Source organism: Erythrolamprus reginae, chromosome 2 (assembly GCF_031021105.1).
Source record: "Erythrolamprus reginae isolate rEryReg1 chromosome 2, rEryReg1.hap1, whole genome shotgun sequence".
NCBI lineage: Eukaryota > Metazoa > Chordata > Lepidosauria > Squamata > Dipsadidae > Erythrolamprus > Erythrolamprus reginae.
This window is the reverse complement of record NC_091951.1, coordinates 100,869,268-100,896,350: the sequence shown is the minus strand read 5'-3', so window position 1 is coordinate 100,896,350 and position 27,083 is coordinate 100,869,268. Positions and strand designations below refer to the sequence as shown.

The 27,083-nt window shown below is 43.2% G+C and overlaps 2 protein-coding genes across 3 annotated transcripts in view; one reads left to right on the top strand and one right to left on the bottom strand.

Moving 5' to 3' along the window:
* Positions 1 to 9,536, top strand: part of CDHR2 (cadherin related family member 2) — a 69,095-nt gene extending 59,559 nt beyond the window's left edge. For both annotated transcript variants that reach the window (XM_070738964.1, XM_070738965.1), the window contains 7 exons: positions 305 to 382; positions 2,998 to 3,058; positions 4,109 to 4,233; positions 4,488 to 4,601; positions 5,688 to 5,768; positions 6,073 to 6,136; positions 7,422 to 9,536. In XM_070738964.1, coding sequence (XP_070595065.1) covers positions 305 to 382; positions 2,998 to 3,058; positions 4,109 to 4,233; positions 4,488 to 4,601; positions 5,688 to 5,768; positions 6,073 to 6,136; positions 7,422 to 7,577 — 679 coding nt within the window. In that variant the 3' untranslated portion in view covers positions 7,578 to 9,536. The remainder of the gene's footprint in view (positions 1 to 304; positions 383 to 2,997; positions 3,059 to 4,108; positions 4,234 to 4,487; positions 4,602 to 5,687; positions 5,769 to 6,072; positions 6,137 to 7,421) is intronic.
* A 9,549-nt stretch (positions 9,537 to 19,085) lies between these two features.
* Positions 19,086 to 27,083, bottom strand: part of GPRIN1 (G protein regulated inducer of neurite outgrowth 1) — a 32,224-nt gene continuing 24,226 nt past the window's right edge. The window contains exon 2 of the mRNA XM_070738966.1: positions 19,086 to 20,927. Within this exon, the coding sequence (XP_070595067.1) occupies positions 19,110 to 20,876 (1,767 nt within the window). The 5' untranslated portion in view covers positions 20,877 to 20,927 and the 3' untranslated portion in view covers positions 19,086 to 19,109. The remainder of the gene's footprint in view (positions 20,928 to 27,083) is intronic.

Genomic DNA, 27,083 nt, shown 5'->3' with positions numbered 1-27,083 from the left:
TGAACTAAAATAAGAAAAGAAAAAGAGAGAAAAGAAAGTAAAAGAAGAAAAAACGAGTTTACATTTATATTGTAAATAATCATCATCTAATTCAAAATGCCTAGTAAATACTAGTATATTTAAAATGATCAGGCTGCCTTTATATCACTGATTCCTTAAGGCTGTTGTGTTTTTTTTTAAAAAGGTGATTGGAAAGGTAGCCATTCCTATGAGATAGTTCTTGGATTGGTCCTGATTCTAAGAAGGTGGTGCTGGTACTTTCCCTTCAGCCCATCTGTCTGACATGTCTTTTTATCTTCTGTAGGGCTGGGAAGAATACTGCAATGGATGCCTATTTTATTTACAAGAATGGCACGGCTCTGGCTGATGATGATGTGCTCACGTAAGGGTCACATTGTTCTCCATTGGGCTTGGCCCATTCAGCAGTTAGTGTGGCAACACTGGGAAAGGAAGTGGTCAAATTAATAATAATAATGAATAATAATTTACTAGACTTGTATGCCGCCCCTCTCCGCACACTCAGGGCGGCTCACAACAAAATAGTGACAGTGTGACAAATCTAATATTAAAAACATTCTAAAACCAACATTGGAACCATACAACACAATCATACCATGCGTAAACTGTGTAGGCCTGGCAACATAAGTGGGTCTTTAGTAACTTACGAAAGGCAAGGAGGATGGGGGCAGTTTGAATCTCTGGGGGGAGTTGATTCCAGAGACCGGGGCCACCACAGAGAAGGATCTTCCCCTGGGGCCTGCCTGACAATATTGTTTAGTCGACAGTACTCGGAGAAGGCCAACTGTGTGGGACCTTATCGGTCACTGGGATTTGTGCGGCAGAAGACGATCCCGAAGGTATTCTGGTCCGATGCCATGTAGGGCTTTATAGGTCATTACCAACACTTTGAATTGTGACCGGAAACTGATCAGCAGCCAGTGCAGGCCGTGAAGTGTTGGAGAGACGTGGGCAAATCTAGGTAGCCCCATGATAGCTCTAGCGGCCGCATTCTGCATGACCTGGAGTTTCCGAACACTCTTCAAAGGTAGCCCCATGTAGAGAGCATTGCAGTAGTCGAACCTTGAGGTGATGAGGGCATGAGCAACTGTGAGCAATGACTCCCTGTCCAGATAGGGCTGCAACTGGTGCACCAGGCGAACCTGGGCAAACGCCCTCCTCGTCACAGCTGAAAGATGGTGCTCTAGTGTTAGCTGTGGATTGCGGAGGATGCCTAAGTTGCGAACCCTCTCTGAGGGGGTCAGTAGTTCCACCCCCCAGGTTAATGGATGGACAGATGGAATTGTCCTTGGGAGGCAGAACCCACAGCCACTCCATCTTGTCACGGTTGAGTTTGAGCCTGTTGACACCCATCCAGACCCTAAAAGCCTCCAGGCACTGGCACATCACTTCCACTGCTTCGCTGACTGGACATGGAGTGGAGATGTACAACTAAGTATCATCAGCATACTGATGATACCTCACACCATGCCCTTGGATGATCTCACCCAGTGGTTTCATGTAGATATTAAATAGTAAGGGGGAGAGGACCGACCCCTGAGGCACCCCGCAAGGGAGAGGCCTAGAGGTCGACCTCTGACCCCCCACTAACACTGACTGCAACCAACCTGAGAGGTAGGAGGAGAACCACTGGAGAACAGTGCCCCCCACTCCCAACCCCTCCAGCCAGCGCAGAAGGATACCATGGTCAATGGTATCAAAAGCTGCTGAGAGGTTAAGAAGCACCAGGACAGAGGACAAGCCCTTCTCTCTGGCCCGCCAGAGATCATCCATCAGCATGACAAAAACAGTTTCCATGCTGTAGCTGGCCCTGAATCCTGACTGCTGAGGGCCTAGATAATCGGCTTCTTCCAAGGACCACTGGAGCTGGAGCGACACCACCTTCTCGACAACCTTCCCCATAAAGAGAAGGTTGGAGACTGGACGATAGTTATTAAGCACGGCTGGGTCCAGGGAAGGCTTCTTGAGGAGGGGGCACATGAGTGCCTCCTTGTAGGGAGCTGGGAAGGACCCCCCCTCAAAGAAGCGTTGACAATCTCCTGGACCCAGCTCCATGTCACCTCCCTGCTGGCCAAAGCCAACCAAGAGGAACACGGATCCAGTAAACAGGTGGCAGAACTCACAGCTCCAATGGCCTTGCCCACTTCATCAGGTGGGGTAAGTGGCCAAATTAAAAAGAAAAGGTGGGGATCTTTAAATGATGCAAACCTTGTCCCTCATTCCCAACCCCAATAATTTAAGTTAAGAATCACCCCACACCTTCTAAACCAGTGTTTTCCAACCTTGGCAACTTGAAGATATCTGGACTTCAACTCTCAGAATTCCCCAGCCAGCATTTGCTGGCTGGGGAATTCTGGGAATTGAAGTCCAAATATCTTCAAGTTGACAAGGTTGGGAAACACTGTTCTAAACGATATTTTAGCCCCAGTACTTCTCCCCCCATGAAATTTTAACCTGGGCAAAACATTTAAATGTATCAGTGTATATGGAGCTAAAATGAAAGTCTTGTGGAAAACAGAGGAAAAATAATGCAGAGGAAGGCTGAGGTTGAGGAAGCAATTAGTGGTGGAAAGTTCAGCATTATGACACACATACAAAAAACCCACAGGAGGATCAGCAGAGGCACTAAGTTTCATTTTTTCATAAGTTTCTAAAAATTATACTCCACTCACTTGCCATTTAGCATCTCTGTTAAATTCCATTAGAAACTAAGATGATTGGATGAAAAATATCCAAGCAATTTTCAAGTGCTGTTTCAGTTATTTATTTTTTTCTTAATGATATAATTTACTCCAGTCCTTCATTTAAGAAGTTTAGAACAGTATATTTTCATTTAATTTATAATGTATAAGATTATACATTGTCTTTTCAGGTTTTTTTTTTAAAAAAACAACAACTCATGCTTAATTATATTGTTGCCAATACCAAATGGCTCTTGGGAAACACTTCCTAATCATCTTCAAAATATCTTTTCTCCAGGCTCATTCGAAGAAACCAGAAAGAGTTCAACCAACTTATGGAACTTGGCTTGTTGGTCATTGTGAGAATTCTTATCTTTCTAATGCTTCCGAATTCAGAATTTGAAAAGAAAACAGAAAAGTAGGAACGAAAGTAGCAATTTGTATGACTAGAGAAGACAATAATTTTGTGCCAGAAGTGAGCAAAACAGCTAAGAGAGAAGCCGTATAGGGGAAGCCAAAGTTTCACATGGAGAAATAGGCATCCAGCAATGGCACATATGCAACTTTAGGTTACAATTTTTGCATTCCCTTCTTATTAGCCACATTGGGTGGCGATGATGGAATTGTAATCCAAAAGGTTTGGAGGGCAGCTAGGATGGAGGAGTTCTGTCTACAAAAAGTCCTTCTCAAATCAAATTTGGCACCTAATGGCTCCTTGGGCACAGGAGTGCAATTTTCTTGACAACACTATGGAAATCACTATTTTCAGTGATTTCTCCCTCCTCCCACAACTTCCCAGTACAGTGTTCCATCGATTTTCACGGATTCGAACTTCACGAAAAGTCTATACCACGGTTTTTCAAAAAAAATAATTAAAAAATACTTTGCGGGTTTTTTCCCCATACCACGGTTTTTCCCACCCAATGATGTCATATGTCATCGCCAAACTTTCATCTGCCTTTAATAAATATTTTTAAAAATAAACTTTAATAAATAAACATGGTGAGTAAATGGTTGCTAAGGGAATGGGAAATTGCAATTCAGGGGTTTAAAGTGTTAAGGGAAGGCTGGTGATACTGTTCATAGCCAAAAATAGTGTATTTACTTCCGCATCTCTACTTTGCGGAAATTCAACTTTCGCGGGTGGTCTCGGAACGCATCCCCCGCGAAAATTGAGGGAACACTGTATAGCCTTTAGCATTAGCTAAAATTAGCTATGTAATACCCATCGGCCTCCCCAAAATTAGCATTTTCCCGATGTTTAGACTGTAGCTTACATGGTGCTCGACTAATATGAGTCTGCTGCAGACAATGTGAGTTGCAATTTGATATGGGGAGGATCAGGATGGGGAAAGGTAGAATGGACTCTATACCTAGTGAGCTATTGTGACACATTTGTATGTTCTCAGGGTCCTGCAGTTACAAAAGAACCTGAGAAAGGGATGGAGTTGTTTGGTATTATTATAGGATTGGCCGCAGCTGTCTTCGTCCTCCTCCTCCTCCTGATTGGGACAATAATTGGCATGAGGAAAAGGTACAATTTCCCTATCAGCTCAATTTCTCCATGTCTCCCCCCCCCCAAATTCGTGAGCAGAATCTGGGTGAATTCAATGCACCCAGAATTTTCTCTAGGGCTGCAAGCTCTTTTGTCCTACTATAGTAGCTCCATCTCAGTAAAAGCCAATGCAGCAACCTCCCTCATATAGTCTATTCTTCTACAATTAAAGATTCCCTTCAACCCACTTGCTAATTTGGTACAAACTTCCTTTTTTTTTTTTTTTTTTGCAGTTATACAAGGAAGTTGAAGGCACTCAAAGCTTTGAAGGTGGCTTCACATTTCTCAGCCAAAGAAGTACAGCAAGGATCTGCCATCCCTGGGACCAATAAGTATAATACAGAAGGGTATGTGGGCACCGGGAATAGTTTGCTTCATTTGGAGAGAAGCAGGTCTAGCTTGTGACAGAAGCCCTGATTTGTGGAGGGATGCGCTTCTTGGTTGTGTTAGATTGGGTGGTGGTTTATTGGTTGCCTGCATTTTTAATTTTGCTAGGATTTGTTTTTAGTTTTTGTTCTGTCGGGCTCTCTGGTAGACTCCTCCCAAAAATTCAGAGGTACAAATTTCAGACACACACATGTTTGAAAATTCAAAACAATGTTCTTTATAATGAAAATTCACTGAAACTAAGCCCTCTTTTGGTATAGCAAAGAGCACTGGTCTCCAAACAAACTGATAATTTGTACAAGTCCCTTATCAGTTCTGTGATACTTAGCTTGCAGCTGTGAGGCAATTCACAGTCCTTCTTTCACAAAGTGAAACACCCTTTGCTCTGGTTTAGTTTCAAAGCGGAGAAAAATCAGCACACAAAAGGTCAAAGTCAGTAAAGCAGTCATGAAACACAACGATCAGATAATCCTCCACAATGGCCAAACCCACAGGCTGCTATTTATAGCAGCCTCACTAATTACCACAGCCCCACCCAACCACAGGTGGCCTCATTTTCTTTGATAATAATCTCTCAGTTGTTGTTGCCTATGCATCGCTCTCCGCATGCATGGCTGTATCATTAACTCTTGTTCTGAATCCAAGGAGGAGCTAGATAATTAATCTCCTTCTGAGCTGTCTGCCACACTCTCCTCCTCCCTGTCACTCATGTCTTCTTGGTCAGAGTCTTCATCAGCAGATTCCACCGGCGGGGGGGCAAAACAGGCCGGCAGCATGTGGATGTCTCCCCCACATCCACAGTCCTTGGGGCAGGAGCTGGGCCAGAGCTAACCACAACAAGTTTTATTCTATTTTATTTTTGTTTGCTACACAGAGTAAGTGGCCTAGATGACCTACAAGATCCCTTCCAACTCTAATAATCTAATCTAATCTAATCTAATCTAATCTGTAGGACATGTTTGCTGCCAAATGCTGAATTATGGCATTCTCTGCTGGCCATAGGATTTGATACATAAGACATTCATGTGTAAAACATTCTTCTGCAGGGCTAATCCTGTGCTTGGTTTCTCCTTGGATCCTTCTGTGAACTTTGGCTTTGAGGAAAATGCCGGTTCTGAAACAGCCAGGTAGTATGATGAATTTAATCTTTAATTAATCATCATCTATGCAAATGTGATTGTGATTGATGTGGTTGTGCTGATGTGACTGCTTTATTCAAAGCTTTATCTCTTACAGTTTCTGAAATCTCTTTGACACCCCCCCCCCCAATATTACTTTTGTCATTGAGGTGTCAAATTTCCCACATTGCTAAAAGTTAGAAACCAAAGGAGGTCTCCAGAACTAGTGGAGGCAATAACGGGGTTATGGAGACTTGTAGCTAGAGATGATAAAGAGTTCTTAGGACAGTCAAGCTGCTTTTTTGTATTACAGCCTGAACTCTCTGGATGAAAACATGGTTGATGGTCCACAAAACGTATTTCCTGCTAAACTGAAAGTAAGATACCTATCACATTTTTTGCACATTTTTTGCATGATGAATATTTTTAGGTAGGGTATCCTTTGTTCTAAGTAATTACATTACTTGCTTTACTAAGAATAAGCTAACATCTTCTATCTCTATGGGTTTTTAATAAGGTAATAGATATTTTCACATATGGAAAGTATTAATAACGAGTTGCATTATCTTTACATTCCTGGGTGGCAAGTCAAGCCTTGCTTTCACCTTCTGCTTGATTTGTGAGTAACATATACAATGACAAATGGAAATTATCTGCTGTCCTGTCCTTTATTTATGAAGGCTTTTTCTATTTTGGACAGAATTTCTGCCCTCTAAACTAAAACCTTAAGGATTGATAAGTTGGATCCGCACTTTGTGGTTAGGTTATAGATCACTGAGCAAACGTCAGTAGTTTGGTTCATAACATATCATAAACAATAGTTTACAAATCACAATGCTTGGATTTCTGTAACTTACGAAGCCAGCACTACTGGAACAAAGTTGTGGGTTATCACAATTTCTTCCTGAAGATGAAATTATCGGAAGGATACAGCTACTCTATATCTGTACACCCATTTCTCTGGTTCACCCCTTACTGATAAACTGATTTTCATGAAGAATTTGGGCTTGTGCTGCTCAGTTTTACATCACTTTTGTTGTTAGGCCTTTGCAATCTCTACAAGGAATGGCATGAAGAAGCCTGCCTTATGTTCACACGATCACAGCCATAGTTTACACTGTGCTTGGCTGTTTACAAAGATGCCAGATGACAAAGTATGTATTTGAAAACAGAGTGGAAAGACTCACATTCATCTGTGCTGTGCTCTAGCAGTGTAGTGTTCTGGATCAACACCTGCTGAAAGAAAATGCTTTTCACATCCTTAACAACCTCCCCCAACTTTGGACCCTGTAGGTGGGCTGGGAATACACTAGTGTAGACAAAGGCTAGAGATTCTGAGAAATGAATTTTCAGTCCATCTGGAGACCACCATGTTGGAGAGAGCAGTTTTGTGATAGAACAGAAGCAGCAGCTTCAACAATTGTATGTCCTCTTTTTTCTGCTATAGATCTGCTGTTAGAACTGTCTTCCAGCTTTTATATGTAAGGATGTCAGCTGGTGGGTAGTAGAAAACTGTGTAAGATGTGGCTTTTTAAATAAAATATCCAGGGATAAAACCTAGGGATACGGTGTCTATATTGTGCGGCGATCCAAAACTATTGTTATCTATCATTTGTAACCCACAGAATCATGAATTCTTAAATATGATTTTACTATTTTCAGCCGGACAAAGCAGATGCTCAGCAGGAAATAAACAATTGGGAAGAGCCCTTGAAAGCTGCTTTAGACAATCATAGGAAGAATAAGCTAATGCTGCAAGGGAACCTCAAGGGATCATTAGACTCTGGAAACGTTTCCATTAATACTACAGAAATATGACCGTGCTCATTTCCTTCTGGCAAAGCACTGCCCCAAATATATAGCAGCTGTAACCTGAAGATGCTGAAATACTAATGAAATAAATTATACAAACTTTGGGATAGTCCCTTCCCTGTGGCCTGAATTAACTCAAGGTCTGCACCTTAAACCATACCACATCTCCTCTAAACCAGAAGCAAAGATCAGACTGAACAAGATCATGGAACTGAACAACTGGAAGAACCTTTCCTGGGCCATTAATGTCCAGCGACCTGTGGGCTTAGGAATCCAGGTGAAAGATACATACATGCGGCTACTACACAAAATTGTTAGGGTATTCAGTAAAACAAAATACTTCAATAGACACAAGACAGAAAATAAAAGTTTAGTATGAAGATAGTGTAATGACTGAAAATATGGAACTTAGTTACTGGTCACTAAAAGTTCTGGTCCTGCTTTAATGGGGTGTAACAGAATGACTTTGAGCCAGTGAAGCAGGAGCTTGTCCATGTAGTCAATAGAAGTCACAACTAACTTATGGACACTATCAGTCTCTGGGTAGACACTTTCACTATCCAGGCTCTTATCCTATCATCTCACCATTGCAGGAGAAGATCCCGGTCTCTTGCTACTTTATTACAAGGTGCCAAGATGGTGGTTTTCATGGAAAACTCCGATATCTTTAAAAATAATTGCACACAATTGTTTCCTTCCCCCCCTAAAGATTCTACACAAAGTAGTGATCATATCAAAACATTTTATTCTCAGGAAAAAAGCTCTAAACCTTTATTATTAAGATGCTTGGAAATGAGCTAGAACTATACCAGCAAACATGCCTTATTTTCTTAACGTGTTGTATTGTTTATATGTGCTTTCACATTTTGGCTCGCCAACAATGTGTGGGATTGAAAGGCATGTTGCCACTATAAGATGGAATAAGGCAATTCCTCTTTGGGTATCATAAGAAAACAAATATTTCTTAGGCTAAATTTTAATATTAGCCAACTCAGGAAGCTTAAACTGCCCAAGGAGCTGCGGATACAGCTCTACAGAGGAATTATTGAATCTGTCATTTGCACCTTTGTATGTTTGGTTTGGTTCTGCAACCCAACAAGACAGACACCGACTTCAAAGGATAACCAGGACTACAGAAAAAAGCAATTTCTACCAATCTGCCTTCTATTAAGGACCTGTATACTGAACAAGAGGGCCATGAAAGTAGTTACTGACCCCTCACATCCTGGACATAAACTGTTTTACTCCTACCCTCAATACTTTGCTATAGTGCACTGCACACCAAAACAACTAGCCACAAGAACAGTTTTTTCCTGAATGCCATCACTCTGCTAAACACATAATTCCCTCAATACTGTCAAAACTATACTAAGTCTGCACTACTATTAATCTTCTCACGGTTTCCATCACCCATCTCCTCACTTATGGCTGTATGTCTGTAACTTGTTGCTTGTATCCTTATATTGATTCCCAAGATTGCTTATTTGTACCCTAAGGCAGTGCTTCTCAATTATTTTCTCTTACACCTCCCCCAGGAAGAAGTAAACATTTCACATCCCCCCCTCCACTCTCCGACCTGGGCCCCAAAGGAATTTTAGTGTTAATATTTATTATTTTACTTATTATAAGCTGCAAGCAAACTATTGGCTGGGGAAGGCTGCTCTAGTCACTTACCTGGGAGTAAGTCCCAGGGAACTCAGTGGAGCCCGTTTTCGGTTAGGGGAATCAATTGACAGGGACCACGCATATTCCCTGGGGTGACACGTGCCCCCTGGCATTGCTCCATGTCCCCCCAGGGGGCCCCACCCCATTATTTGAGAAACACTGCCGTAAGGCAATCATTAAGTGTTGTACCTCGTGATTCTTGAGACATGTCTTTTCTCTTATGTACACTGAGAGCATCTGCACCAAAGATAAATTCCTTGTGTGTCCAATCATGCTTGGCCAATAAAGAATTCTATTGTATTCTATTCTATTCTTACTATGAGAAGAAAGGAAAAAGGTTCTGGGATATTTTTTTTAACCCTGGTATCAGTGAGTTTGTAGGTACAAGAAAAATGGGAATGCTCCATTTTTGGTGCCTGCATGAATTTGAAATGCCAGCCAATGTGGACATGTGTGACATCGCCTGGTGCACCAGTTGCGGCCCTAGTTGGACCGGGAGTCACTGCTCACAGTCACTCACGCCCTCATCACCTCGAGGCTCGACTACTGTAACGCTCTCTACATGGGGCTACCTTTGAAAAGTGTTCGGAAACTTCAGATCGTGCAGAATGCAGCTGCGAGAGCAATCATGGGCTTCCCTAAATATGCCCATGTCACACCAACACTCCGCAGTCTGCATGGGTTGCCGATCAGTTTCTGGTCACAATTCAAAGTGTTGGTTATGACCTATAAAGCCCTTCATGGCACCAGGCCAGATTATCTCAGGGACCGCCTTCTGCCACACGAATCCCAGCGACCAGTTAGGTCCCACAGAGTGGGCCTTCTCCGGGTCCTGTCAACTATACAATGTCGGTTGGCAGGGCCCAGGGGAAGAGCCTTCTCTGTGGCGGCCCCGGCCCTCTGGAACCAACTCCCCCCAGAGATTAGAATAGCCCCCACCCTCCTTGCCTTTCGTAAGCTCCTCAAAACCCACCTCTGCCGTCAGGCATGGGGGAACTAAGATAATGTTTCCCCCTAGGCTTCTACAATTTATGCATGGTATGTTTGTATGTATGATTGGTTTTATAACAAGGGTTTTTAGCTGTTTTCGTATTGGATTTTTACATTCTGTTTTTGTCACTGTTGTTAGCCGCCCCGAGTCCACGGAGAGGGGCAGCATACAAATCCAATAAATAAATAAATTTGCAATTCATGACTTGAACAGAGGATAAACTTGTAATTTGAAGAACTTCTTTTTGAAATGATTTTTCTGCAGCTCTTTCTAGAAGCTGCCAATGGATCATGTTTGAGAGCCTTTCAACACAATGTTCATCCTTCTCAGCAGGGAGAATATTCAGAACTTCAGCCCATTAAAGGGAAACCATCCCCCCCAAACCCCTTGACAAATACAAAGAAAACTTTTTGAGCAACAAAAAAAATGTTGATTGTTGTGTCAGGTTTGGGTATTTTGGAGAAAATTTTATTATCCAACAGTTAGTTTTACAAGTAGTACCCTAAAGATATAAAGAAAGGTGGTGGCGAGGGGAAAGAAATCAAAAGGCAAAATCACTCTTTTAACAATTCAGCATTGCTTGGTACTATAAATCCATATGGCACGCAAACACCATACTGAGGACAGCACACAAAGCAGGACGTGGGAAGGTTCTCCAGGGGTTGTGTAGGTTTCCCCTCAATTCTGAGGAGGGCGAAAGTCCATTGGCCAGAGCCTGAGCAGCGCTTCCCATTCTAGGCATAGTAGATTTCAACACCAAGGCTTGTATTTCCACGCTGGATGCCTCTTCCTCAGTTCTCCTCTTGCATGCCTGAGTCTGTGGGTCGAGCCCATGCCCTGACCTGCCAGGCAAGTGAAATCTCAAGACAACCTGGATCATGTATCTGCAACTGGAAGGCTACTTGTGAACACCGAGCACTCCGGGAACCCAGGAATGCAGCTGGCTGAAGGGTTGAGAGTCCATCCTCCAGCAGGTCTTCCGAAAGGCCTGCTCCATGTGTGGAGGAGAGCTTGCCAGCCCGATACACTTTAGGTGTAGCTTTATGCAGGCAGTGTTGTTGCTAAGTCAGTGCAATAATTCCACACTTCCCTGTGTATCAAACCTAGTGCTAACATTTGTACTTGAAGCAAATGCCTGCTAAAAGCCGCTAGGAGCTTAAGACTTTTTCATCAGCCAGATGTCGTCCAAGAGTAAGGCTGTCTGGAGATGATGGGCTGTGTAGTCCGACACCTCTGGAGAACACTGGGTTGGAGAAACCTGACATAGATTCTCTCTCTCTCTCTCTCTTGTGCAAGATAGCTGACAGCCAAACCATTCATACGCTTGCATTGTTTACAAAGATTTTAAAAGCTACTTAGAGATGAAATAATGCCACCCACTCACCCCCAATTCTGCAAATGAGTTAATCTTCATTGTCTGGAGAAAAGCCAACATTCAAAAAGCTTTTTTTCCCAATCATCAGAAGGAAACACATCCTTGCACCACAGGAACACAATGCAGCCTAGTTTTTGAGGGTTTGGTGAAGAGATTTTTACACTCCAGACCGGAGTTTAAGTAGGACTCATTAACTGCAAACGGATATTTGGGAGGGAGGGAGGGAGGAGAGAAAGGAAGGAAGGAAAGGAGGAAGGGAGGAAGGAAAGAAGGAAGGAAGGAAGGAAAGGAGGAAGGAAGGAAGGAAAGGAGGAAGGAAGGAAGGAAGGAAAGAAGGATGGAAGGAAGGAAGGAAGGAAGGAAGGAAGGAAGGAAGGAAGGAAAGGCCAATCCATTTAGACTTGAATAAATGAATGGATGCTGCATGTTGTCCAGTGCTTCTCAATTATTTTCTATTAAGCCCCCCCAGGAAGAAGCAAACATTGTGTGCACCCCCCAACTCTCTGTCGGGATGATTGTTTGCAATATTCGGCACATTTTCACTAAAAAAACTCAAGCGGCTTATCAGCGTGATTGGGGTGTAATGTGATTAAGTGACGCCTTAAATTTATTTGGCTTCATGCTGTTCGGTGCCAACATTTTTAGACACAATAAACATACTGGTCTTTCCTTGTCTCTCACTGTAGTCACAGTGAAGCCAAGCGCTACATACACTTCGTCTATTTCCTTGTCTTAGCTTTCGGGAGAGTTATGTTTGTCTCATTATCTCCGTCTCTCTCCTCCTTTCTTTTCATCCATGTTAAACATTTTTCTCTGGTATCTCTTAAGGATTTGTTATCTGCACTTCATATTTCCTGCTCTATGCTGTGCGCTATTGTTCAGTGCAAAAAACCCTGACATTGCTTCACATGCCCTCAGGGGGGCAGGACACCCCACCCTTTGAGAAGCACTGATGTTGTCAATCAACTGCTAGTGAAGAGATACAGAGAGATATACAGAAAGTATTTCTTTTGGGGACATACCCTCCATTATCTAGACTCAAAGAGTTCATCTCCATTCAGAGTATAATGGGTCAATGTTCCCCTTATTTCATGGCAGGACTTCCTGAAGAAGAAAATTCAGCAGAACTTTGCTTATTTTTCATGATGAGCAAACTTGATCTGTTCATTTTTTTTCCTGTTATCAACAGCCCAGACAGGGAAAAACAATCACAATAGTAAGTGAAAATGAAAACTCTTCTATGCAATTTAAAATAGATTTTTGGCACTATAGTTCCCACTGGAAGCTCCTTTGAAATGAGAGTTGATGTAACTATCTAGAAAGCTACCACCAAAAAAGAAAAAAATAAGCTGGGTCTTCCCCACATTACCATTCTCATTTCAATTTATCAGCTTTTTTTGTCAGACACAGTTCTGGTTCAAATTGTACCATTTACGGGAAAAGTACAAAATCCCAAATATTAGTAACAGAAGGAAAAAGAGATTAAAAAAGAGGAGGAGGAACAACAAGAAAAAACAAGAATTTGGTCCAGAGTAAACAACAATTTTTAAAGCCCCCATACATATCCTGACACATATGAATAAAATATTTCAGCCCACACAAACCCTTTGGGGAAAAAAAAATCTGGAATATAACACTTGCCAATTTTCAGGTGGCAACAGACCTCTTTGTTCTATGGAGAAAACAGTGTAGAATGCAAAGAGGCAAAAATACATATATGTCCATGCAATCTTCAAGTGCACACAAGATGCACATCAAATCGCCCATTCACGCACAAGACATGAATTCTTCCCAAAGATTAGTTTCTCAGGCAAATGGATTGGTGGTCTAAGGACCCTGATGTGAGGTCTAAAACGACATCCATGGGCCTCAGCGATGCTTGCCAGCCAGTCATGCTGCAAGAGGTCCAGGTCAATATAGAAAACCCACCATCAATTCAATATCTAGGCCAGTGATGGCGAACCTATGGCACAGGTGGCACACAGAGCTGTATCTGCTGGCACATGAGCTGTTGCCCTAGCTCAGCTCCAAAATACATGTCTGTGCCTGCCATCTGATTTTTGGCTCCCACAGAGGCTCTGGGAGGGCGTTTTTGGCTTCCAGAGCGTCTCCGGGGGGATGCGGGAGGGTGTTTCTACCTTCCCCCCCCCGGCTCTAGGGAAGCCTTTGTAGGCTGGATTGGGCAAAACATGAGCCTACTGGGCCCACCAGAAGTTGGGAAATAGGCCTTTTAAAGCCTCCAGAGGGCCTCCGGGGGGACGGGAGAAGCTGTTTTCGCCCTCCCCAGGCATTGAATTATGGGTATTGGCACTCGCGCATGCACGATAGCGCACACCTACGTTCTTTTGGCACCCAAGGAAAAAAAAGTTCACCATCATTGATCTAGGCTATAACGTTTTGACATGCAAGAGGCCCAGACCTTGGGCCTGAGGGGATTATTGATCAGGGGTGAAATGCTTCTGATTGGCTAGTGCCTGTCGGTCGTTGGCAAGCCAGTTGAAAGGAGTGCAAGGCTCTGCCCACCTGCCCATACGCCGCCATTTGGTTTTTTACCCTCTGCGCATGCACAAAGCATTCTGTGCGTGTACAGTGGGTAAAAGAACCCAAATGGCGTCTGGGCAGAGCCTCGCGCTCCCTTATCCCTCATGTACACTGAGAGCATATGCACCAAGACAAATTCCTTGTGTGTCCAATCATACTTTGCCTATTCTATTCTATTCTTCTTCGCGACCAGCTCTCCGACGATGGACAGGCATGAGCGAACCAGGAACATTTCACCCCTGCTATTGATACCCTGCGGACCAAGAGCGATTAAATATTTTGTCTACATTTTTTTTGTTCTTTTAGGAATAGCTCAGTTTCTTTTGACCTATCGCTGTAAATCAGGCATGTCTGACCTTTTATTTTGCTTGGGCTGCATTGAGTGAAGAGAATTGTCTTGGGCCATATATAAATATATATAAAAAACATAGTTAATGTATATAAATGACAAACTTCCTTTAGTTTTAGGGGCCGCATTAGTAGCTGTCCAGGGGTCCGTGCAGTCCGAGGGGCACAGGTTGGACACTTCTGCTCTAAATTGCCCACCTTCTGTGCAAAACAAACAGAATGTAAATCCACACTCATACTAAGGTAATGTCTATACATACAAAAAAGCTATGTGTAAAGTTTTGGTGCTGTCAAAATGTTTAAACATTGGCTTCAGAGTAGATGTGGGCATGCAGATCATACTTCTTTAAAGTCCCTCCTTAAAGCAGTTGCATCTTTGGCCTGGGCTTGTATTGCATGACAACCAAGGAAAATATGTTTTCAGGAGTCATCAATAATATGCAGGAAGGTGCTTTAGAGTTGGCCTAAATGCCTCAATTCAGCCATATTTTTCTAGTATCGTATGGCCACGATGCAAACCCAGAAAAGATGGAAGATGACACCAACAGATTTGGCATGTGTGCCCTGCCAACTACGCATCGCCATCTTAGTTTCGGATCCAAAGTGATGCACATCCCTAGATGTGAATTATACTTTATGAATTGGGTTATTTGCTTGAAGTTGTTTGATTAGATTACTTCCTGGATATATGAGGTGATGTGGAGGAATGTTATTGGCAAGAAAAACACCATGACAGGAGGGAAACTTGTCTATGTGGAATGGACAAATAAATGAATGCAGTAGCCATCTCTGCTTCTACAATATTACAGGTCTTTGACCATTTTTGAAAAGGGCTTCTACATGTATTGGTTCACAGGTTCTATCACCTGTAATCAGTGTGGCTAGACCAATGGGAATGATCAAACATAGAAGTCTGATGGCAGAAAAAGACCTCATGGTCCATCTAGTCTGCCCTTATACTATTTTCTGTATTTTATCTTAGGATGGATATATGTTTATCCCAGGCATGTTTAAATTCAGTTACTGTGGATTTATCTACCACGTCTGCTGGATTATTAGAACCTCACATACATGCAATTTTTGGCTTGGCCTTAGTTCCTAAAAGATCGGGGAATGGAAAGAAAATAGATCTTCAGAGGTCTTAAGAGCTGAGGTCCTGCATTATACTGTGAAAACTTCCCAATCAGATGTACAGCTCCAAAGCTACTGTAACTCCCTCAATGTTATCTCCAAAGACTTTATCTTTTCAGGCTACATCAAAGAAGTAATACTTTACAAGCACAGCCGTGCAAGATTGTTGTAGCAAAACAAAGGTCCTGTTTTGGATCTACGGGGTAAAACAGCATAACTGTCAGTAATTTAGAAAGTAAGGCTGCTGGTCCTTACCCCATCAATCATTTTTCTTTAAATGGCACGTGAGAAAATACTCAGTTTGCACGGTGCTTACAACACTTAATAAACTTGCTCTGCTTAGCCTAAAAGCAGACTCAGGGAATGTCTCCTAAGCAGCCTCCACCTTATCATGGTATCCCCATTGGGTATTGCAGAAACAAAAAGATTTCTGAAGGATTGGGACAGCTTTACAGAGAGGAATCGCATTTGAGAAATATGTGCACACTTACCATAGCAAATCACTGGTGGTAAAGAAAGTGGGACCAAACCTTGACATACAACTGGTTCACTAAGAACTAAGCCTCGATCCTCCATGAAAGCAAACATGTTATTATTATTATTATTTTTAAGTGGCAAAGGTGCTACTCAATGCCTTTCTCTGGGTTCCATGTCTAACTATCCAGGACTGCTTCTCTGGCTTCTCGAGTTAGCGGGTTCCATAAATGGAAAATGGAAAAAAGAACATTGTTTTGGTCAATTTTTCAACAGTTAACTGATTTAAGTAAAACTGATTTTTAAAGTTTAGTTACGTGGGTTTTATTACGTTGAATATTCTGCAGTTTTAAATTGCAAGCCGCCTCCAGTGCTTGGATATTGTAAACGGAAAAGTGGGGATTGAATTCAATTCCAAATGGTTAAATATATTTAAAATCAGAAAGGAGTTTACTTTCTTATTAAGGAAAGGGGCAGCCCCAGTGATTTAGGAATTAGGCGAAGTATGTTTGCGCTGAATATTTGATGTTGGACCATTCCAACATCAAATATGTGCTCTAAGAAATATAAGGTTATTTCCAAGCAGCGATGCTTAGAACTTGAGATTTGCATTTATGTGGCCTTGGATTTCTTTGGATCAAAGTAAATGCAAAATACAGTGATCCCTCGATTTTCGCGATCTCGATCTTCGCGAAACGCTATATCGCGATTTTTCCCACCCGATGACGTCACTCTCTTCCTTCCTTTCTCATCTTTCTTTCTCTCTCTCTTTCTCTATCTTGCTTCTTCCTCTCTCACACTCTCTTCCTCCCTCTCTCATCTCTTTCTTTCCTTCTCTCTCTTTCTCTATCTCTCCCCCTCTTGCTGGCGGGCGGTGGGCGGGCGAGCGGGGGCATCAGCGAGGAGCCGGGGTTTCCCCTTTGCGTGGGCGGCGGGGAAACCCCGATCTTCGTCTGCTCGCTGCTGCTGCGCTGCCAAGCAGATCAGCTGCTGGGCGGCCGCAGCAGCAGCGAGCAGACGAAGATCGGGGTTTCCCCGCCGCCCACGCAAAGGGGAAAGCCCGATTCGGCTCCTCGCTGCTGCCGCCGAGCAGATCAGCTGCTGGGCGGCCGCAGCAGCAGCGAGCAGACGAAGATCAGGGTTTCCCCGCCGCCCACGCAAAGGGGAAAGCCCGATTCGGCTCTTTGCTGCTGCCGCCGAGCAAATCAGCTGCTGGGCGGCCACAGCAGCAGCGAGCAGACAAAGATCGGGGTTTCCCCGCCGCCCACGCAAACTCCACCATCTGCGCATGCACGGCCATGGAAAAAGGGCGCGCATGCGCAGATGGTGTTTTTACTTCCGCAACCCTACATTGCGAAAAATCGATTATCGCGAGGGGTCTTGGAACGGAACCCTCGCGATAATTGAGGGATCACTGTATTATACATTTATGGTAAGCATTCCACTCATACTCCATTCTCTTCAGAAAAGCAGTTTCCCACTGAATTACTCCTAGGGAGAACCATAAAACCTGACCATTACCCGCTGTGAAAAGCATGTTTCTGGTATACTAAAAGATCCACATGTGTGTTAAGTGGATTTATATGTAACAGACAATGTTTAGTTGTGGCTCCTACTTCGCTGCATTCACAGACTGTTATGGAATTAAATAATGGCATCCTCTGGGTTACAGAAGGAAGAATCCAGACAACTATGCCTACTATGTTATTAATTACTACTGCATTTTTCTTATTACCACAACTACCAACAACAACAATCATCAGCTAAGGAAGGAAATGAGAATTTCTCACAATAGCACTAGGAGACCTCCAAGTGGAGCAACCTAAATGCGCATGGATCTACTTATCTAGGTGAACCAGTTGTCACTGTCATTGGTCTTTCAGTGGTCTAGGACAGTGTTTTTCAGCCAGTGTGCCGCAGCACACTAGTGTGCCGCGAGACATGGTCAGGTGTGCTGCGAAGCTCAGAGAGAAAGCAAGCAAGAGAGAGAGCAAGCAAGAGAGAGAGAAAGCAAGCAAGAGAGAAAGCAAGCAAGAGAGAGAAAGAGAGCAATAGAGAGAGAGAGGGAGGGAAGGAGAGAGAGAGAAAGACATAGAGGGAGGTAGGGAGGGAGAGATAAAGAGCAAAAAAGAGAGGAAGGAAGGAAGAGAAAGAAAGGGATGGAGAGAGAGAGAAAGAAAGAGGAAGGAAGGGAGAGAAAGGGAGGGAGAAATAAATAGAGCGAAGGGGAGGAAGAGAGAGAGAGAATTTTTTTGTCCAAACTTTTTTTAGCCCCCCCCCCCCCCCTCCGCTCAATATGCCCCAGGGTTTTGTAAATGTAAAAAATGTGCCGCGGCTCAAAAAAGGTTGAAAATCACTGGTCTAGGAACAGGACCAAGAAAGATGTTGGTGTGGTTAAAACAACAGTGGTTGTTTTAAAATATGCTTCATTTAAAGAGAGAGCTTCTTCTGTTTGTGGCTCCCAAATACTTAGAGATGGCCAACTCCATCCCCTTATACCTTGGATGACTTTGTTTCAGAGATCTCAGTGCAAAGTCGTGTGTGATTATTTTAAAATGACAAACGTGGGCTATCAGAGGGCTGAACCAGTTGGGCAGCAAAACCCCAAGGATGATCTCCATCCTATAATAATAAATAGGTTGTCGAGAGCTTTGTTATTTTGTCATTGTGGAGATTACACATCCAGCATAAAAATTGCACTTGGGATGTCAGCAGCAGGCACTAAACCACTGCTCTCAGGAATGTGTAAGTTCTTCAGGTGTGTATGAAAACACCTATCGCTGGGCGGGGCTCAAAGCTCTCCAGCCAAACTTATCAAGCTTATAATTCAGTACTTTGCCAACATTTTAAAAACATGCCACTTGGAGAGTCATAGATAGAGATGCCATAACATAACAGCTTCAAAACATTAAAAAGGGATTATTCCCTCCCCTCCCCCCCTTGCCTGAGAAACTACATAATATTTGCATTTTCCAGCTATCATAAAAATGCAAGAAAACGACGAGGACGCATTTCACTCCACCGCGGGGCCTCCACGAGAGCAGCAGCGTGGCCGTCGTACATTCTGCAGGAGCGCCCTGAACACACCGGGCTGCCTCTTGACCTCACCCTTGCGTGCGGCAGCCTTGACAGAATTGGAGCGGGTACTTTGCGGGGTCATCACCATCTGCCGGCCATGTTCTTCGATCTGCTTCTCCAGGTGCTTCTGTATGGCCATTCCCAGCACTTCCACCTCCATGGAGGCTCCGTAGACTTCCCAGGTCATCCCCTTTTCATCCCAGCTGACCTCCCGTATCGGCTCCGAGGACTCATCCTCGGCATCCTTAACGTGCACTTCAGGATAGGAGGATTGAGGGGATTTGGTTACCGGCGTCATAGGTCCCGTGGCCACTGACCTGGTCTCCACTGGGATGGACACTTGCATCTCCACATCCCTTTTCGTGGGTTTCTCCTCTGGACCGGGACTCTTCAGAGCAGAAGCCCCTAAGCCTCTCGTGTGAAATGGGAAAGCTGAAGAACCGTCGGGCGGATTAATAGGGCTGACGGCTACAGACACCAAAGATACCCGGTTATCAACCTGAGTCCCAGCATCATGCTGAGGAGCTGTGACTTCCAATAGGCAGGTCTGGGTGAGAAGTCCGACAGATGTCATCTCCCCCTGGGTTGCATGGTCCTCACTTGTAGCTATGCTAATCGTTGCCCCCCTTTTTTCGTGAGTTTGGTCCTGGCTTTTGCAGCTGGACGTGGTTGGTTCCCTGCGCCCTGTTTTCTCTTCCATGGATGCAGCTGGCCTTGGTTCTAATTCACCTGGCGTGCCTTGATGCTTGACTTCGTAAGAAATGCTGGTGACAGGGACATCTGGCATTTGATAGGAGCTCCCAGGTAGGGGAGTCCCTGCAACAGGGAACTTTTTATCCTCAGTATCACTCAACAGATTCTTTGCTGCAATGGACCTGGCTGACTTTTCCGATGTGGTTTCAGCTTTAGAGGATTCCAGAACAGGCTCCTTCATAGCGCCTGAGCCAAAGAGATTTCTGGAATCTTCTTTCCCGTATTCCACAGCTTCGCAAGTGATGCTGCTGACGTGTGATTTATCTCCCTTAGAGGCAAGAGGCTGCCCCTCTTGACTTGTGTTTTGCAGGCCGGTGGGAAGCATTGAAGCCAACTTGGAATGAACTGTTTTTGTTTGGATTCGTTCCTCCTCAGCTTTGCCTGTGGCGGGTTCATAAAATGCAACGTGTTTCAGGGAGGTTGGTGTACCGGATGAGTCTTTATTGGGTCCTTTGAGGCAGGGCTCTGCTGGGAGATGCCTACACGCTTCTCCGGCAACAGGGCTAACTTTCCCCCCCAGAGAGCTGCAGGTGGTCACCATGCTATTGGAGACCACCTCCATGGTCTCATCCTGCTGACTGTTCTGTTTCCACCCGTGGCGAGCTGCTGCTTCCCCTTTTGATTCCGGAGGAGTTCCTCCAACCCCTGTGTCTTTTAGTAGGGGGGGCTCAGCAGCAGCAACAACAACCACATCTACAGAAGACTTTGGATCGACAGCTTGAGCCTTCTCTTTCTGGTTTGGGTTATCCACCATGGTGCCGTCTTTGGTGCTGAGTTCATTCACGCAGCAGTTCCTCATGGTGAAATCGCCGCTTGCACAGCTGACGTTTTGGAGGCAGCTGTTTTTTCCAAAACCACAAGGTGAGCTGGTGGTGGGCTTGTGAGCATCTTCAGAAACAGCTTCTTGGTCCAGCAACTGCAGAGCCTCCGTCTCCTTAGCACTGCCCATCTCTAGGCAGGACCTCTGCCATGCTAGTCTTTGTACCGCTCTTGGAAGGTTCTGAAAGGAGAAAGAGGGCGGAGAAGAGACAAGACCATTATCTCAGGGAATCTCAAAGAAAAACACATTGATCTTAAAGCTATCTGTCTTCTAGGCCAGGGGTCTCCAACCTTGGCAACCTTAAGCCTGGTGGACTTCAAGTTCCAGAATTCCCCAGCCAGCTTTGCTTGGCTGGCTGGGGAATTCTGGGAGTTTATTTAATTTGACTTCTATGCCCAATCCTGAAGGACTTTAAGCCTGGTGGAGTTGAAATCCTCCAGGCTTAAAGTTGCCAAGGTTTTGGAGACTCCTGTTCTAGGTCAATGATTCCTCTGCATTATTTGGGAGAGTTTAATAATAATAATACAGTGATACCTTGTCTTACGAACTTAATTGGTTCCGGGACAAGGTTCGTAAAGTGAAAAGTTTGTAAGATGAAGTTTGTAAGATGAAACAATGTTTCCCATAGGAATCAATGGAAAAGCGATTAATTCGTGCAAGCCCAAAATTCACCCCTTTCGCCAGCCGAAGGGCCTGCTTTTGCACTGCTGGGATTCTCCTGAGGCTCCCCTCCATGGGAAACCCCACCTCTGGACTTCCGTGTTTTGGCGATGCTGCAGGGGAATCCCAGAAGGGGAATCCTAGTATCGCAAAAATGGGCGCTTCGCTGGCAACGGAAGTCCGGAGGTGGGGTTTCCCAACGAGGGAAGCCTCACCGAAATCGCAGCATTGCAAAAACACAGAAGTCCTTGAAACCCCACCTCCGGACTTCAGTCCTGCCAATGTGCATTGCTTAGACGACGGGACCCAGAGGAGGCCAACTCTGTGAGCTCTTATTGGTCTCTGGGAGGTATGCGGCAGGAGACGGTCCCGTAAATATCACGTGTCCGCATATCCTTTCGGCACCTGAGCCAAAAAAAAGGTTCACCATCATTGGCCTATACTTTTATTGCTCCTTTGTTTTTCCCCCAATACATTTTGAGATGTGCTTTTTCTTTTTAATGTTGGGAGGTTGGAGCTTCCAAACCACCTTCCTCCTATCCTACCCATTTCCCAGGATGCTTCTTTTGAGTCCTATAAGGCCAGGGCCCCTGAAGCTCTGCTCTGCAGGGGTTCAGCTTGAAACCTTTAACAATGAAGTTGGGAGGAAGGCATAACTCTGTATGGTGGGGATGTTTTCCTTGTGGGAATCCTTATCTCTTTGTCTTTCAATAGGCCTGGTAAAACCACTGATTGAGTTTAGGGATTAATTTTATGTACATATGTTGCTTTTTTTTAAATGAGTATTTACAATTTTCTATTTTTCTTTTAGGAAGAAAAACATATTGAATCTTTCACTCATTTTATGCACCCCATTTTATATCTAAAATAATTCATTTCTTTTTGGGATCTTCTCATCAGGGCTGTGAATCATGCCAAAATGGTCTGGAAGAAGAACTTTGGTCCTCGTGTAAGTGCAGAATTTCTTTGCCACTAATTAAACCCAGCCTCACTATGCTGAACTGCGCAGCTCATGCAAAATCTTGCCCCCCCCCCCATGAAACGACTCCTTTAATTAATAGCAGGCAAGTTTTATACTAAGGCATAGCCCAAAGCACCTCTGAAAGATTCATGAAATGTGCTCAGCCCCCCATCACAATTATCACAATGAAGAGCACACACACAAACACACACAGAGCCAAAATGGAACTGCCTTAGCAGTGCAGCCCTGACTGGATATATTGGTGTTCAGAATACCAAACCTTAATGGGCAGCATCAGAGACCTTGCTATACATGTTATGTGCCAATGCAAGTCAAGCGAGCCCCCATTTCCTTTCTTTGACTATAAAAGCATCTTTCACAAGAGATTCTTGAAAGGAAAAGCAGAGAGGGAAATAGCAGTTCAATGCCCTGAACTCAAGTTTTCTTGTAACCCTTTTCCTCTTTGCCATTTCTCCATTTCAAAAACGTTTCCTGAGCCGCTTCCTTTCCTCCGTTTCAATACATATGTTAGATCTGGAGTTTGCAACAAATTGTGGGAGAATGAAAAATGATATGGGGATTCTTGGTGGATAATCAACTAAACATGAGCCAACAATGTGCATCAGCAGCCAAAAAAGCCAATACAATCCTAAGCTGCATCAACAGGGGAATACAGTCCAAGACCAGGGAAGTCTTAATACCACTCTACTACGCCCTGGTCAGACCACACCTGGAGTACTGTGTTCAGTTCTGGTCAGCACACTTCAAAAAAGACATTGAAACTCTGGAGAAGGTGCAGAAAAGAGCAACCAAAATTATCAGGGGTCTAGAAACCAAGACTTACGAAGAGAGACTGTGGGAACTGGGCATGGATAGCCTAGAGAAAAGGAGGGCCAGAACAGACATGATAGCAGTCTACAGGTATACGAGGGGTTGCCACAGAGAGGAGGGGATCACTTTATTCTCCAGGGCACCGGAGGGCTGGAAGCTGACCAAGGAGAGACTCAACCTGGAAATAAGGAAGAACTTCCTGACGGTCAGAACGATCAACCAGTGGAACAACCTACCAGCGGATGTTGTGAACTCCAATACTATGGACATTTTTAAGAGGAAATTGAACTGCCATTTGGCTGGGATGCTATAGGGTTCCTGCTTAGGCAGGGGGTTGGACTTGATGACCCGCATGGTCCCTTCCAACTCTAACAATAAATAAATAAATTGTATAGAATAATAATTAGAATAATAATAATAATAATAATAATAATAATAATAATTATTATTATTATTTTGGAAAACCGCCAGATGTTAAATCCTTGCTGGAATGAAGGACTTCAATCTTGCAGTAAGTAACGGTTCTTTATTAAACAGGAAGTAATGGTTTACAGAACTGAACAAGACAAAACATGGCTGTGCCTGGCAGCTATATATAAGCCGGGCTGCCAGGCTGAGCCAACCAATCACCTTGCAGTATTTTCCCGCCCAAGGAATGTGGGGCAGGTACAAGGCCTAACTGTCCCCTGGACACAACAATATTGGTACAGAAGGCCTTAAACAATCATTCTTTATTGCTCCGAACCTCCTTTTCCCCCAGGAGAAATGAGTTGATAAAAGAAAGTCCTTCCAGAAAATAACCACAATCTATCCATGTATATTTTGAACCCAGAAGGGCTAGCCAAATGCAATTATTTATAGATTCTCCTAGGCATGGCCTAAATGCAGTGACACAACAGAACTTCACCTCACACACAAATTCACTTAGGATTTTCCCAGAATTTCCTTTCTAGTCTTTTTAACCTGTCTAGCAGTTCTCTACAACCCCACAATTTATGTTATCCCCTACTGAGTGAATAAATCTGTCTTCCCTTTCCCTTTGTGAACATAAACCTTATTCCCAAGAGGAGGGATGTAGCACATCTGAAGCACATGCCAGCCTTTCCCCATTAATTTGGCTGAGATGCTGTGTCAGCTTTATAGGGCTTAAACCGATGGCCACCCCTCACATTAAGATAATATATGCATTATGATTAAAATGATTTCTTCCATGCCAGGAATGCATTGTGTCAAGAATCTATGTAATTCCTTCAGTTAATTGTGATAAATGTCCAGTTGTGGCCTCACATATTTAAAATAGGTATACTGCCACATCTGTTTATTGTCTATTTATTTATTTATTTTTCACATTTTTGAACTGCCCACCTCCCTTGGAGAGCAACTCGAGGCACTGTATAGTAAAATATTAAAACATTTTCTCCTTTTAAATAGATATTACATATAAGCTTTCGCACAGAGTCAAAATTCTCTTGTGAGGACAAAAGTGCTTTCTGCCAATATTTGAGGATGTGCACATGAAATAATTTTGTTAACCAATTCCTAAATCAGACTTCCCCAATCTGAGGCCTTTAATATATGTTTTATTTGTTGGAAATTATGGTAATTTCCCTTCTGTCCATTTTTAACAATGAATAAACAAGTAAACTTTAAAAAAAAAAACAGTATGTGAAAACAGCTCTTTGTTCCAACTTAGTTTGGACTATCCCAAGATATGGAAGAAAGAACAGAGAAAAAAACCATGGGTGCAAAATACAGGGATGCAGATTTTGATTGGACACCAGAAGAAATTCTTAATAGTAAGAAGTGTTCAACAATGGAAGAGATTTCCTGGAAAGGCGATGGATCGTCCTTTGCTGGAGGTGTCAAAATCTATTTGTCATGGATGCAGCAGTAATCCTCCATTGGTTAGGCTGAGGCGATTTTTAAGCTCCCTTCCAGTTCTTAACATTTTGATTCTTATTGCTGGAACGACTTCATTTTAATAGCATGAATGATGATATAGTCCAGATATATCTCGTATTTATTCATTCATTCACTTCATTTTTTTATTCAGTCTCTATAACCACCCATCTCAAATGACTCTGAGTAGCTTAAAACTCCAAAACTCAATTGACAAAATTGAACAGGTCCAAAGACGGGCTACAAGAATGGTGGAAGGTCTTAAGCATAAAACATATCAGGAAAGACTTCATGAACTCAATCTGTATAGTCTGGAGGACAGAAGGAAAAGGGGGGACATGATCGAAACATTTAAATATGTTAAAGGGTTAAATAAGGTCCAGGAGGGAAGTGTTTTTAATAGGAAAGTGAACACAAGAGCAAGGGGACACAATCTGAGGTTAGTTGGGGGAAAGATCAAAAGCAACATGAGAAAATATGATTTTACTGAAAGAGTAGTAGATCCTTGGAACAAACTTCCAGAAGACATGGTTGGTAAATCCACAGTAACTGAATTTAAACATGCCTGGGATAAACATATATCCATTGTAAGATAAAATACAGAAAATAGCATAAGGGCAGACTAGATGGATCATGAGGTCTTTTTCTGCCGTCAGTCTTCTATGTTTCTATGTTTCTATAAAAACCATAAAAACAGCCAAAATAATATACACAGCAGTCAAGACGATTTGACTCTTTCACATAATTAGAATTCTTATGCAAATAAATTGCACAAATTCATTTAGTCAGCAATGCATTGTCCTATCAGAAGAGATGAACAAGGAGTTATGTTGCAACTCCACTTTTTAACAACTAGAAATTTCAGTGAGCTCCCAGTTTCTGCAATATCACCAGATACAATCCATTTCTTCCAAAACTATCCTTCCAGTGAAACTGAATTCCCAACGTATTGAAGCTTCCACCCAATATAAAATTTAATTTATGGACTAATTTAAGCAAGGAAGTACAATGACAGGTAGAAACCAAAGTAGGATATGCAGATATTTTTCTCAGTAGTAGATGTACAGCCCTTTATCTAGAGGCAACATGGCCTTTTGCACAAGTTAGCATCCCCAATGGAAGGAAAATTTAAGATCCAAAGAAGCCAGCTATCATAGCCTGAACAAAAATTTCTGTGTGAAAGCTATTCTGCATTTCTTTGGCAGCTTGGACAACTTAAATAGAAAGCCAAGATGGTGCAGTGGTTAGAGTGCAGTACTGTAGGCTATTTCTGCTGACTGCTAGATGCCTGCAATCTGGCAGTTCGAATCTCACCAGGCTCAACGTTGACTCTGTCTTCCATCTTTCTGAGGTTTGTAAAATGAGGACCCAAGTTGTTGGGGGCGATGGCTGACTCTATAAACTGTTTAGAGAGGGCTGTAAAGCACTGTGAAGCAGTATGTAAGTCTAAGTGCTATTGCTATTACTAATATCTTAGTAATTAGTAATTACTAATATCAGAGTCTTTGGAGAGGGGGCGGCATACAAATGTAATAAATTATTATTATTATTATTATTATTATTATTATTATTATTATTATTATTATTATCACCTTCTGACCTTAAACAATTTTTCAACATTCTAAACCTGCATAAGTGCAGCGCAAGACATGTCTCTACATTTGAATTGCTGCCTAGTAAGCTGGGCTCATTCTGCTAAAGAAAAAACAACGAATAGCATACTGCAGGTCCTGCTCTGAGGTGAAATCTATATACTTTTAAGATTCCTTACAGCGGTGTTTCCCAACCTTGGCAACTTGAAGATATCTGGACTTCAACTCCCAGAATTCCCCAGCCAGCATTCGCTGGCTGGGGAATTCTGGGAATTGAAGTCCTAATATCTTCAAGTTGCCAAGGTTGAGAAACAATGCCTTACAGAGATGAATCTTTTCAGTGTGCCAAGAGCTCAGCAAGCGAGCAAGCAAGCCGCATTAGCTTTGTCCACA